This window comes from Channa argus, chromosome 11, assembly GCF_033026475.1.
Source record: "Channa argus isolate prfri chromosome 11, Channa argus male v1.0, whole genome shotgun sequence".
NCBI lineage: Eukaryota > Metazoa > Chordata > Actinopteri > Anabantiformes > Channidae > Channa > Channa argus.
Window position 1 is genome coordinate 5801783 of NC_090207.1, and position 14083 is coordinate 5815865.

At 41.9% G+C, this 14083-nt stretch overlaps 2 protein-coding genes across 3 annotated transcripts; both read right to left on the reverse strand.

Annotated features, from left to right (window-relative positions):
* Positions 1-4920: 4920 nt before the first annotated feature.
* Positions 4921-7006, reverse strand: zgc:112294 (transmembrane protein 17A). Its single transcript, XM_067522436.1, has 4 exons — positions 6697-7006; positions 5950-6056; positions 5517-5630; positions 4921-5260 (listed from the first exon to the last, which is right to left on the reverse strand). The coding sequence occupies exons 1-4, from the start codon at positions 6821-6823 to the stop codon at positions 4940-4942; spliced, it is 669 nt and encodes a 222-aa protein (XP_067378537.1). The 5' UTR covers positions 6824-7006; the 3' UTR covers positions 4921-4939.
* Positions 7007-7141: 135 nt separating this feature from the next.
* Positions 7142-10632, reverse strand: selenoe (selenoprotein e). Of its 2 annotated transcripts, XM_067522437.1 has the most exons (6): positions 10525-10598; positions 9273-9506; positions 8968-9126; positions 8560-8636; positions 8195-8273; positions 7142-7516 (listed from the first exon to the last, which is right to left on the reverse strand). In XM_067522437.1, exons 2-6 carry the CDS (start codon positions 9390-9392, stop codon positions 7373-7375), a joined length of 579 nt encoding a protein of 192 aa, XP_067378538.1. In that variant the 5' UTR covers positions 9393-9506; positions 10525-10598; the 3' UTR covers positions 7142-7372. The 2 variants fall into 2 exon arrangements, with proteins under 2 accessions (XP_067378538.1, XP_067378540.1); XM_067522439.1 differs by lacking the exon at positions 9273-9506 and having other exon boundaries at positions 10525-10632.
* Positions 10633-14083: the final 3451 nt, after the last annotated feature.

The window sequence follows — 14083 nt, forward strand, 5'->3', positions numbered from 1 at the left end:
CAGGGGGGGACTCCCTATTTCTTATTCTGCCAACACCTGGTTCATCCTCTCTCCAGCATCTAATAGAGTTCATAGATATTAAAAGCAGATACAGGACATGCTGAATGGGACAGAGCACCTGGGTGAACAGACCCACTGCCCTCTCTCTAAAGGCTGATTACATTGGTAGAACGTATTATCGACATTATCAGTTTGGGAACTTGACTGTTATTTCTTAGATCCACAAACCCCCGTTTTAAGGAAAGCTGGGGCAAGTTGTAGAATGTAAATAAAACTAGGACAATGATTTGCAAATCATTCGAAACCCATTTTTAATGGAAATAGACAACATTTTAAATGCAGTGCAACGATTGTTATTGTTTCATGAAAAACCCGCTCACTTTGAGTCTGATGGATTAAGAGGATGGGAAGACATCGAATGATTTGCATTTCATTTTAAAACTTTTCCAGTTTTTTATGGAAATGGGGTGTGTAGATGGAGATGAGACGGGATTCCTGCCTCAAATCTTCCCCCAGACTCCCTGCCTGTATATGTGGTTGAGCTGTTGCAACAGTATAAATATCTAGGGACATTAATTGATCATCTGATTGCAACAATGACTCATGTGGAAAAGTTCCCCCAACTAAGGTATTTTACTATAAGCTTACGAGTTTCAAGTTTGTTTTTTTTTATTCTTGTCGTATTGAGTCCATTTTATTTGCTAGTTCAGGTCTCTTCATTTGAAAATCAAGAAGAGGTTAAAAGGTCACTACATTGTGAGGATGTGCAGGAAAATTGCACTAGAATTTTGCTGGTCTATACAAAAGCAGAGCTCTGAGGATGCACAGGCAATCATGGCTGATAAAAGGGCCCCCCCTTTGAAGTTGGTGAGACGTGGTCAAAGACGTTCTTTGCCAAAATGTAGGACAGGTTTTAAAAATTCATTTTTCACCACTAGCATTGCCCTGTTGAATGAGTAGGATTGTATTGGCTGTGTTTTTTGTGGGGTTGCATAATTGCTTACAGCAAGACAAATTGCCCCATAGGGATAACTAAGTTTACCTGGACCCCCCCCCATGCCAATACTGTAACATTTAGATAAGTCAGTGACTCACCAGCCATGAAAATTACAACAGTGAGTGGGATGTGGTCATTGCTCGATTATAAGCAAACAATAACATCTAAATCAGTGTCTGTGTGTGGAAACACTTCATGCCGTTTGTGTTTCTCATCAAAGTTGCCTTCAATGTTGAGCAAACCAACTACTGCATCTCCCCGAGCAGGTTCCCTGAACATGCTTTGCTGTTGCGCCCTCTGCTTTGACTGGCAGGTATCTTATCACAATGTGAGCCCTTTAGGTTCTTACCCAATTACAACATCAACGATCTGAAGTAAAATCCAGATACAATGTACTCATCAAAAATAGGAACAATTCTGGTGTTTGTATGACTGACGCAGAAATAAGACTCTGGTTCATTTACACCTAATGACAAGACGCACAAAAACAAACTAATCCAGCAGCTACAACAACACAGGGGCACTTCAGGGGCCAATCAGATTTCACCAGGTGCCCCTGTGTCTCTTGTTGCAATTGCTACCAACAATAAGAACCAATTTGAGAGGATCATAGCTCCACTTGATGCCTGCAGCTCTGTAAGAGACTCTTATAATTTTGCCCATTTGTTTGTTCTGATTTTGGTTCACGGAAGACGATAAACACGTCGAGAGGGATTTTTCAATGAGCATTTGTCTCCGCTTGCAATAAAGCACTAGTCAAGGACACAGTCACCATCTTCGTATTGTGCTCCAAGTAAAATTCAAAGTAATACAAATCTAATTGAAGAAGTTTTGATCTTTTAAACTTAACTTTATATGCTTCATGATATTACATCCAAACCCAGTAAAGCTGGCAGTGGTCTGATCGCTGGGACACATGATAACCACATAGAGGAAAAACTAATCCAGCATCACAGTTGGACAGGAGAAAGCTACCTCCTATATATAAACTGTGAAGAGCTAATGAGGGACAAGGTTCAGCTGGGCAGGCAGTTGAACAGGTTTAGTTGATTAACTGAGGAAAAAAAAAACCTCAAAAAGAAGGAAAGAGAGTTTGGATGGGAGGGGGGCTTAAAGTCTCCTGACAAATAACCAACCTTCCGAAAAGAATGATAATCACAAATAAAAAAACATAGGGACACATACTGATACTGTACGTAGATCCATGACCATGTATTTATTGCACCAGCATGTTTTCCAGCTGTAGGGAAAAAACGTTCCTCCTTCTAGGACAATAAAGGATATAAGACGTCCTCATTTACTGTAAACGTGGCATAATATGTTGAAAAAGGACAACTTCATTTGCTAAATTATCTGCGTTATACATATCACCCAGCGGAGCAGTGTGTCTGGTTGACGTGTTTTTAATAATAATATTTTTTTGGATACCGACACGGGTGCATGACACAGATGAACAAGTTAATCTTCTTCTCCTCTGAGTAGAGGAAATTCACTGCTGGTTTTTCGAATTGCTGAAAATGACTGACAGAACACGGAGCAACCTGTTCTTTTTCTCCTGTTGTTAATAGTGGTTTGTCTCATTTTTAAGATTGTCCCCCAAGACAAGAAGCATCGCTGTCAATACCGGTGTCACTTTCTTCCGTTCCTCGGGGTCTCACAGGTAAAATTCGATTCACGGGGAGCATTTCATGAGCAGTTACACCTTTGTTTACTTAGTCCAGATACACTTGTCTTCGCCTTCCCAGTCTTCAGATCTTTTCCTGTGGAGCAGTATGCGACCTCACAGTCAGTGTGTATTGGTTTTGTCCACTCACTTGTACTGTACGTACGGCAAATTGGTAAGAATGCATTACATCCTCCACTTCACTCCTCCGATGCTTTTTCCATTTCCTGTTTAGCGTGAACAATGCAGCAGCCACTGCAGCTTGTTGTTCCCTTCACTATGGAGTGAAATAAGCAGGTTGTAGCTGTTTGACTATACACGACACTCTAAATAACACCAGAAAGTAGCTTTTATGCTTGTTGTAGAACGACGGAGGGAAAAGAGGTGTCGACAGCAAAGTACAAAATTCATTTCCAGGCAGACGTGTCCCGGAGTTAAAGATTATCAAATAATACATCATATTCAAGTGTGGACAAGCCTAACCTTTATTCTTCTGCCTGAGGCTTTCCTGATCAGGACATGTGCTGCATGATAATCTGTTCTCATTGGACATTGCAGCACTGTCAAATGCTCTCCATCCCTCTTCTGGTCACTCACTGCCACTGTGTGGTCATAAATATTTAACACAATTTTGCTGCAGTTGGACTCCTTCACTATACAAGCCTCAGGGAATTTGATTCCTGCATCCCACTTATCAGGCAGTAAAGGTGGTATTATATATACTGCAGGAGAGAGTAATGGATAAAATAGGCGAAATTTATTGTCGGTCTCTGGTTGATCCTGCCTCAAGTAAACAAACTGATTGCTTTATACCTGTGAAACGCTAATCTCGTTTCATGGGCTAAAAATTGAATCTACCTTTGCAAACACAATTCTAATCTACCAACGCACCCGCTCCCATCATCGATCATCATTAAATAAGAGACAATCCAAAACTCTTTGACGCTGTTTGATAAATGCAGCCAGTGTCAATGTGCTGCTGTGTATTTCTGAGCCTATTCCGTTGTTTGAGAGGGTATTTTCCTTCTTTTCACGGGAAGTCGCGTCACTCCTTGACAGGTTGGCTGGTGTGGCATTAGGTTTTGACATTTAGAGTGCGGCTAAAACGATGTTTTTGCATCTGTTTAAAATGACAACAGCAAATGTCAAAATTTGGCATCAGTGTGTTTTTGAAGGGGGTTCATTTTAGAGCTGACAGCCCACCAGTGATCACAGACACACGCACGCACGCACGCACCCACAGTCTCACACCACATACAGAATGACTCAACACAGTTTTTTATTTTAAGTTTGGTGAAAAGGACGCGTTTGGTTCTACTTTAGCTAGTACATGTACATAAATGTACACAAAAAAAACTTCCTTAAAAATATCTCTCTTCTTCTAGCTAATACAAATTCCTCCAGATGACATCATTTGAAGGAACCTTTAGTTCAGATTATTCCATCTTGCCTCATAGTGGGAAGTTTGTAATCACGGTCAACCTGCTTTTGTGAGCTCCCACAGATTACCTAATTTGAACCCCTAACGATGAAAAACCCCTCCAGGTGATGTCATCTGGAGGAGTTTTTCAGCTAGAAGCAGGAAAATATTTTAAACATAGTCAGAGGGAAGCATTATTGTACATTTACATCTTCACCAAAGCCATAGAAAGCGAGTTGAAAATTGGTGAAGTCGTCCTTTAAATGCTAACAACACCACAAGTGGTTAAAGGCCGAAGCTTGCAAGCATTCTGGAATCTTATATTTTAAAAAGTATAGTAAAAGGATAGTAACTAGTTTTCTGTCATTATCAGCTAATATTTATGGTCTAAGGCACCAACCACCTACTTGCATAGTTATCCTGAATGAAACTTGTGGGGAATTGGAGACATCTACTGATGCTATGACGGCACTTGGTGGCATGTTTTAAACTCGACTTGTTGTCTTTGTAGGGAGGTGGTGGGGGTGCGTGGGTAGATGACTAACCATAAGACAAAAAAAACAAGAATCCACAGTACATGTTCCAATTCCTATTTCTGCAATTTAACCCAGACCCTGATCTTTTCCCGACCCTAGCTTTCTCGTTTCTTTTCTCTAAACGTAACCATTTCTCTGTCTCAATCAACTGACAAAGTGTTGCAAACTATTGCAAAACAACGACACTGCATTGACACTGCTAGAAGGTGGAGCAGGTACCTTGTCCCTAACTCTCGGGTTGACAGCATCAGATAAAGGCCACAAATGATGTATAAAAAAACATATCTACTATAATAATGCAAGTTTAACTGAGGATGTATGCTTTAATAGTACAGATCATAGGCGGGTGACACGGGCAGGACACTGCGGTGGTAGGGAAAGGTGTAGACAGGGCTCATCCCTGCGCGGTGGAAGCTCTCCACTTTGCCAAACTGTCGCAGATGGAAGAGGAGGGTGTGCTTTCGAGTCATGGTCCTGAGCGCCAGGAAGGATGCCAGGATCTGGGCGAGGAGGAAGAGGAGGTACAGGGAGTGGATGGCTCTCTCTAGAGGCAGGATGATAATTCCTTCATCGGTCAGAAAGAACAGCAGCACTGGCAGCTGGAACATGAAAGACAGGAGCCAGAAGGCTGCAAGTTCTGGCAACTGATGACAGGGAGGAAAGAAGAGAGAATTTGGGTTAGAGGATGCAGGAGATGCAAAGATAAAGCAGTCGGGCATCAAGTGCCTCGGTTGAATCCACATCCACACACAGACAAATAGACAGTTGTAGCCCAGAGCTGATTGTTTACACATGCAGGCAGAATACTCAAGCGGCCACTTCCTCTGCTGTGTTATTCAGAAGAGTATTCCACAAAAGGACTCTGTGTTGGGCTGCAGAGAGGATTTTGATTTGAATTACCTTCTCTTTAAGGTTGCCAACGTAGCCCAGATAGAGTCGGACCGCTTCAATCACAGTGAGGAGGATGACTCCGGTTGTGAGCAGTGCCTGATAGTACCCTGGCAGGTAATAGAACTGCAAATAAAGCAGAGTTATTAAAGTCATTCTGTCTCTTTAAAATTAGGGCTTTTTATTGGCCACGGAATTTAATGCAATTTCAACATTTGGCAAATTATTCTAATGTTATTAATTTTATTTGCATAAAAACTGGAAAACAAACAGCCTCTTTTACTTCATTCATCCCCTGTGTCTCAGCAAAATAAATATGATTTATTCTTGTGCCACCACTAGTTGGCACCAAATATCTTGGTTCCTTTACAAAAGTAATAGGTTTGTACTGCAATATACTGTGTGAGTGTGAATTATTTTCCAAGGTCTGGACGAACCAACCCACCTTTACTTCCAACATGAGCACAGCTGAGAAGCACCAACATGGAAAATAAAACATGTTGAAGTACAGCAGCATCTGCAGGGGAAGGTGGGAGACCAGCTCGTTGACCACTGAAAGGCAACGACAGGTTTATTTTCATTACACTACTCCCAGAAAGACGCGAACAATCAAAGAATAACCGTCGCTTTGCACAATGTGGTTTACAATTTTCCACAGTTTAGACCTGTGTATTGCAGACAGTTTTTTTTTTGTTTGTTTTTGATCTTTTTGTGGTGGTCGTACATCCGGTTGACGCCATTTTGTGTCTTTTATTGAAGCACTTTTAAACAAGAATTATGAACAATAACTTCTGAGGCTTTGAACCCCTGAAAAAGCCCTGAATACTCAAGAATCTATCCACGATGCATTGTACAACTGCAACAGCACAATTAAGGTACCGTCACTGCTAAAGCTGAGTACTGTGAAGTACCGCGGGTGCAAGCAAGAAGAGTTTGTAAGCTAGAGTAGAGGTCAGGACATAAGATATTCTAGTATGTGACTTTTTACAGTAGCATAAAACATAGCACATAATCAAAAATTAATAATAATTAGTGAAATACTGAGAGAAAAGCATAAAAAATGCATAACAATCGCAAATTTCCTGCAATTCCCTCACCAGTCTTCATTTCCCATCACATACAACATGTCATGATGTATTCTACAATATTATCTTACAGCTGTAAACTACAGTGATACACTGCCTGAACTAACCAGCTGCATCTTCCTGCTCCTTGGTGAAGTCACCGTCTGTTGTCCTGTTGTTGGTGAACACAGAGCCGCCCATATAGGTCAGACTCATCTGCAGGTTCTCCGGAAGAGGCGAGTAAAACACAGGCATTATGGGTAGAGCTGGTGGCCTTAATTGACTGAGTCAGGAAATTGTTCGTATTTCAGCTTCTATCCTCTAATCCCTGTTGTTTTGAGTCAAGACGAATGCACAGTTGCCGCGGCATCGACATGCAAATGGACACACGCAGACACACGCTGGCAGACACCGCTGCTAATCAGATTATAGTGGAGGAGGCGGGCAGAGGATTAGGATGAAAGAAGCAGTGTGGCAGTCGGTGGCCGTTTATGATGCTCACCAAATTTGTTTATATAATTGGAGAATTAAAAAGTTGAAGCGCTACAGATTTAAAACAGGACCACGATGATGGAAGATTAACACAAGGATTCATTTAATTTAATTTATTTAGGATTTATTTAAAGCCTTCCTGTTTAAATGAAGCATGCTGCGCCTAAAGAGTGACCCATCACTCACTCCTGCACACTGCACTGGGCCAGAGAGTCCTCAGAATGGTGCCTGGCTTATCTTATTAGCCTTTGGGCCCCACTCGTCATTTCAGGCCACTGAGGTGCAGCGTCAGAGTTTGGCCACAAGGTGTCGTCACAGCTCGTCCCTAGGGGCGCGAAGGGGGAAATGCTGGAACTCCTCTGGCACCTCTTCCCCTTTCTGGGACCTCTTGTAGAAACCGAGTGAGTCTAGCAGGCTGCTGATCTCGTCTGCCTTCATTTTCTTCACAGGAACAGTCTGACGTGTCAGGAAGCACACACACACACACACACACACACACACACACACACACACACACACACACAGACAGGAGTACAGGCTTACAAAGCAGCAATGGAGGGTAAATTATAAGTATGAAGAAATATGTGTGTTTGTAAACAAAAATGTTCTGATTCACATTGGGTTTATGCTGGTACAATTATTTGTCTTATTTTGATGGTTTATTATAAAAATGCGTCCAATCACTGCTGATATTAGTTTGTTCTGCACATTTATATCTGTTTAGGTCTTCGATAATATGAAGTTTATAACCAAATTCCAGTCTTGAATTGTGCCCACATTCTGACACAGTAAATGAAAAGAGCAAACTCCAAACCCTCAGTGAAACAAACCCTCACATACTGTAGGCTTCCAATGGAAAATGAAAGATTTCATAACTCAAGTCTGGGTGCAGTTTGCTTTATGCATTTAGAAGAGGCCAATAGGGGCCACATGTGTAATTCTAGGGCATTATGTTTAAATTCACACCAACTATCCAGCTTCAGTATAGAAACTCCTCAGCTGTTTAAAACTCTATATTGTGTCTGTCACTCTTTCAAACACACCTCTGATCAGATGCTCAAAACGTCCCTACATAAATGATGAGCCCCATCACGATGCAGATGAGAGAAAGATCCACGAAAACCCACGTCTCACCTTTACAACCTCGTCTTTTTCATTGTAGAAAATCAGACGGGGATTCTTCTCCTCCGATGAATCATACTCCAAGTTGTGGCTACACAGGAAAGAATGGATCAAGGGAAATAAACAGGTGGGAGGTGTTGTGAAGAATAAAGCACATCCGCCTGGCTTTGCTTTTTTTAGACTGACTCAACAACGTGATTTCAGCTTGGAAGAGCAGAGTGTTGGAAAGCTCACAGAGCTGGCACTGGAGTTGGCAACTTGTTAGGAACATTGTTTTGTGTACGAAAGAGGTCATGAGAAAATAAGGGATGTTTCTTTTTTTTGAGGTCATGTCTCGCTGAAAAGCCTGAGGAACAAGACAAAGACCATAAGGATACTACAAAGCCCATCGCTCCATGAGGAAATGATGGAGCTCAGGCATTTTCTTTATGCTTCATCCAACCACACTGGGAGCCTGCAGGGATGATAACAAACAGTTGTTTAAACAGCATGACAAATAGCATTGTGCACGCTTCGCTCTTCGTGTGATCGAGGCTACCAGAAGTAGCTTTGGTACCTCAGCAGAACACACACTGACATGACAGCACACGGCTTAACACTCATCCCTTATTTCCCCCTTTGCTTGTCAAATGCTACTGCCGTGTCCCCTGTCCTCCTGTCGAGTGTATTTTTAATTCCACACTTTGAAAGAGTTCCCCTCTCCCAAGCATTTCAAAAGACGTGACGAGTTGTTCAGATGAAATTTTAAAGTTGTCCAAGTGGAACAGATATCAATTTGTACTCACCAGCAGTTTACCTCTGGCTATGGCGAGCTTTTCGTCAGCAGCTGCGGTGCTGTTGGTTTCTGACGCGGTGACAGCCAAGGCAAGATTGAGCACCAGGAAGGCCCACATTGTATTAGAAATGGGACTCGTTTTCCAAAACTGTCTGACCTTGTAGTCCACCTGGACAGTTTCAAAGAATGGGAAAGACCATGGCTTATTTTTACGGGGGAGTAGCATCCACCTGGGCTCCCCATTTATAACGTTTCTTGATCTGGTTGCTTGAGTACTGGGTCACAGGTTTGGTGACCCAGTCGACATACAAATACCTCTTTTGCTGTAGTCTCACTCATGTGGCTGTTTTTTGATTTTTCCATAGCCATGCAGACACCCCTGACTTTGGAATTTATAGTTTCTTCCACATCTGGTGTCACGCATAGAAACTGCATAACATGTGTGCTCTTATCATTCTTTCCCACACTATAAACTTGCAGGTGATTGACGGCCACTGAGACAGCCACACTCCCATACTGTAGCTGAAATTGTCCTCATTTGTCCATTTTCTTTAAAAAAAGAAGAAGAAATGAATTTGATATGTGTGAATCTTTTTGTCTAATGGCACAGTATTCTTATTAACTACCAATTTAAAGAACCATTTCTGAACTTTCCAGGTTGACATCGACATGGTGCCACATGTACAGTGCCTTGAAAAACTATTAATACCCCTTAAGCTTTTCCACATTTTGTCACATTACAACCAGAAATGCATTTTATTGGGACTTTATTTGATGGAGCAACAGAAAGTGGAACATAATAGTGAAGGGAAAGGAAAAGGTGATAAATGGTTTTCAAAGTTTTTTTTTTTTTTTACAAATAATTATCTGAAACGTGTGGTGTGCATATGTAATCGGCCTCCCTGATTCAATATTTTCCAAAACCACCTTTCACTGCAATTACAGCTGCAGGTCTTTTGGGGTGTGTCTCTACCAGCTTTGCACATCTAGAGAATAAAACTTTTGTGTATTTTTGTCATATCGTAATATTTGTGCAGGTCTTTTCAGATGCAGATTTACAGCTTTAGGAGACATTTAGTATTAACTACATGCAAACTAAAACAGCAGCTTAATTGAAATATCAAAGTAAACTTTCCTTTTTTTTCCCCTATTTCCTTTCGTATTTATTCCTCAGTGTGTTGTAGTTGCATGAGAACAACACTTGATTCCTGTAATAAAAGCAGACCTTATGGCAGCACAGCACATTTGCACTGTGTTAACAACCTGGAAGAGGAAAACATCTCTGCCCCCAAAGTTTACCTGACGCCTCTGTTATGAAAAAGGCAAGTCTGCTAGGTCGCCACAAGAGGGCACTAAAACACACACGTGGGCCTATGGTTGCTGGCAGTTTGGCGGGTAAAATGTGCTTCCAAATCCTAGCCACAGACAATTATGTTTCCAACAAAAATAAACCATTCCTGCCTGGAATGCTGCAGCAAAACCATCTCTCAGTCTCTGTCTTTTCCACACAGGCCTGTCCTCTGCTTGTACTGTTTGTGATTATGTGTCGAACGGCAATAAAACTCACCCCTGTTTTAAGAGGGTTTCCTCCCCTTGGCGGCCTTTGTAAATCCACTGGCCTGTACACTTCTCTTCCTGGAGCTTTACGTTTGCCACAATGCATTGCCTGATGAAACTTAAAGAAAGACTTGATGAAAGAGGTGAAAGAGCACACTAAGCGGGGGGGTGGGGGGTGGGGGGGGGTGTTACCATGTTTTACTGCTCAGTCTATATGTGTGGATGCCTAGCATCTGTGTTCACAATCAGCATGTTTCAGCGTACCTCATGTGGTCCGTGCCAAAAGGGATGCTGTTATTATTAGTCTGCTGACAAATGGGAAAATGCTGTCATTTACATCTAGGGGATTGTGAAACAAAGAAGTAGATGAAAACATTTACAAAATTTGTACTGAGTAACTTTTTCCGGTTGGAGGTTTTTGCAATTTTTAACACTTGCAGCGTACACACACACACACACACACACACACACTTCCTGTTTCTCCAAAGCACAGGATGCTGCCTACCAGCCAGCGGGACATTAGTTTGTGTGTTTACTCGCTTATTGGTGTGCACAGAAAGTACATTTTTTTTCCATCCACTGTCTGCATCTGTGTGTCTCTGTTACATTTATTCACATAATTTAAGGAGTGAGGGTGATGAAAGAAAATATATATTTTGTTAACTCTATGCCTATGTGTGCTTCACGGACCTGTGGCTGGGGAAAGTCAGCTGGGGCTGCTGACTGTCTGCCTGCTGCACTGCAGTCAGCTCATAAAGAACAAAGGCAGCGTTGAAGGAAGCAGAGTAAGTACGTCGAGGCTTCATTCATTAGGAATCCAATGCTAATGAATGTGTGCTACTGTGTACTGTGCAGCAAGTGAACATAACCTTGTTGAGGGTTAAGGTTCAAACATAATTTCTTCTGACTGGAAGCTGGGTTTATCCAACTTGTGTATAAATATTTGTTTTTACACAATAATTCTCTTAAGAAATGCTCACACATAGATATATTTCCTACAAGTCCATTAATTGGTGAACTGTAGCCTTTGTTTAACTTAGGTTAAATTAAAACATCACAGTAAATTAAGAGATAAAAACGGGGCCATGGAGAGAGAGCGACAGCAACTGTAAGCAAATTTACGGCCCATGGAGTAAACGAGGACGTCACCGAGTTTGATTTATCTTGTGGTTAGCTTGAACCTATGACCTAAAATAAATGACTCCAATTTTCCTCACACAAGGAGGCCGCAGAAGGCTGCGCAACCCTGCTGTCCTTGGCAACGGATCTGTGTTGCACAGGCATGGAGGACGAGGGTGGTTTAGCTGTACGGCAATGGGAAGATAATGGCCAGTTTGGAGCATGTCGCTGAAGTATGGAGGATCTTCACATACCTGTACACTGAATATTTAAATATTATGCCACTTTATTATAAATGTGCCCATATTGTTTAATACTCCTCTAGGTTTGACAGTACATTTAGGTTCAGATACAAATCTGAATTCAGGACTGTTTTACGTCATAGATTTCTTTATTAATAGGAAGTTATTCCTTTATTAAGGTGCATTTTATTTACTATGTCGTCATCACTATTCTTTTATTAAGATGCCCATTTTTCTAGAACAGATTTCATGACGCAGTACATATTCTTAACTCCAGGATGAGTGAGTGAGTTTACCTCCAAGTCCAGGCTCTGTCATTCACAGTGACTGCTCACTGGCAACTGTGCTGGACGCCTGGGGTCCTGGCCTGGTTTAGCAGCCACTCCGTCCTCAAATGTGGTCCATTTAGTCAGGTGCTCCGTGTCAGCTGCTGCGGGAATTTCCTTCAACCCTGATGGTCATTCCTGCTCTTAGCCCTTAGCCATCAGCCAGCTCCAGTGGGGGTTTGTTCAGTTCTATTAACAGTAACATGCAACTTCAAATACAAACATCGCTCTCTGGAGGAAGATTGAAGAATCCCTGGAAAAGTCCACAGTTCCCAAATCCAACACGTACACTTTGTCTGCCTCCTCAACAAGTAGGCAAAAATAAATAAATAAATAAATAAATAAATCCTTTCATCGCTGCTCTCTGGTGATTTTCACATTACTATACACCAAAATTGACATTTTTAACTGTGGTGACTAAGATAACATCAGTGGGGATTACTTATTTACTTTCAGAGCAGGTTAGAGCACTTGCAAAAAATATATTTTGATATGTTTTCACTAGGATGGGATAAAGCTGTGTCACTTTTGCTCCAAACACCATCTGGCACTTTAGAGATGAAGATGAAAACCTGTCTACATTAGCAGTGACAATGACCACTTATGAAAAGACAAGAGCGAAGAAAAACAAGTTAGCAGAAGCAACCTAAATTCCACTGACAGAAAATGGAATGGAAAGAGCTCACACTTTTGGCAACAGAGTCTGATTGACAAACGATCTGTCATAGCCACCAATGCATTGGGTACCGCTTGCAAGCTTTTCAATGTAACCGTTAAAAACTACTTTTGGAAGAAAGTTTAGACAATTCTAGGACAATAACGACAGATGTGAAGAAATTGCTTGTGCTTTCTTTGGTTGGCTTTTTGACAACTGGTTAACTGTCCCTTAAGTCTAACAATCTGAGTTATGGTGCTTTGACGACACACTGCTGAATTGTCCTCGGGCAGCTCAGCGATTCCTCACTCTGCGAACGACGGCGCCCTATAACTGGCCTTGACCTCTGAATTTCACCCCCACACTCTTGTCTTCTGTGATTGCAGAAGCCAGTGCCAGAGCCACATCTGTGTTTACGATTTAGCAACACGAGCACATCTCGGTGCTTTTGGCGTGATATGTAGAGCAAGTCGGAAAAACTTCACTGACACAATTTCCAGTTTTTAAATATTTAAACGAGGAACAGGATAAGGTGGTCGATATGGAGCGGGTGGTGACATCATGTGGGAGAGGGTGTGGCATGGACACGGGAAGGCGACAAGAATGGCGAAGAGATTTGCACTGATGGATGTCCAGTTGCCGGCCACATCAGAGGAGCCGGGGGGCAAGCAGACAGCAACCGCTGCTCCCCTCCCACTAAATCTGTGCCTCGGTAATCAGAAACATATGGCTCCCCACAATGGCTCCAGTGTCATCTTGTGAAGTAGAACAGGGCTGTTAGGGTCGAGTACACAACAGCACACAGCTACAGTGATGATAAATATACAGCTAACACTTCCCTCCACATGCCAGTGCACTGCAGCCCCGTGCAGTAAATAAGCCTTCGCATACTGTACACGTACAGATAACGGAAAAGAATCTGCCTATTTTTAGGCTGCTATCGAAGTGTCTAACCAAATAGCCGACGATAAGAAAGGTGTGTATAATCCTGACCTCTGAGTCACAAAGATGTGATAAAGTAAAATCAAATTATTGAAAAATAGGGAAATATTTATTCATGCTAAAGGCGACTTGACTTCGTCGGCGTGTATTTCTGTGATGGGTTTTTGGCAAAAAGTGGAGTTAAAGTTTACATCTGAAAAAAACAAAGATCCAGCTACAGAACTGATTTCAGGGACATTTGAGGTTCAGTGCATAAAAACATAAGCCATCTGCTTATTTTCCTTG

Excerpts from the sequence above, each read along its gene's own strand:
- zgc:112294 (XM_067522436.1), bottom strand. The coding sequence starts at position 6,823 with ATGCCTGTGTTTTACTCGCCTCTTCCGGAGAACCTGCAGATGAGTCTG. Across the intron at positions 5,631-5,949 it reads TGCTCATGTTGGAAGTAAAG|TTCTATTACCTGCCAGGGTA; the intron begins GTGGGTTGGTTC and ends CTTTATTTGCAG. Across the intron at positions 5,261-5,516 it reads TTGGCAACCTTAAAGAGAAG|TTGCCAGAACTTGCAGCCTT; the intron begins GTAATTCAAATC and ends CCCTGTCATCAG.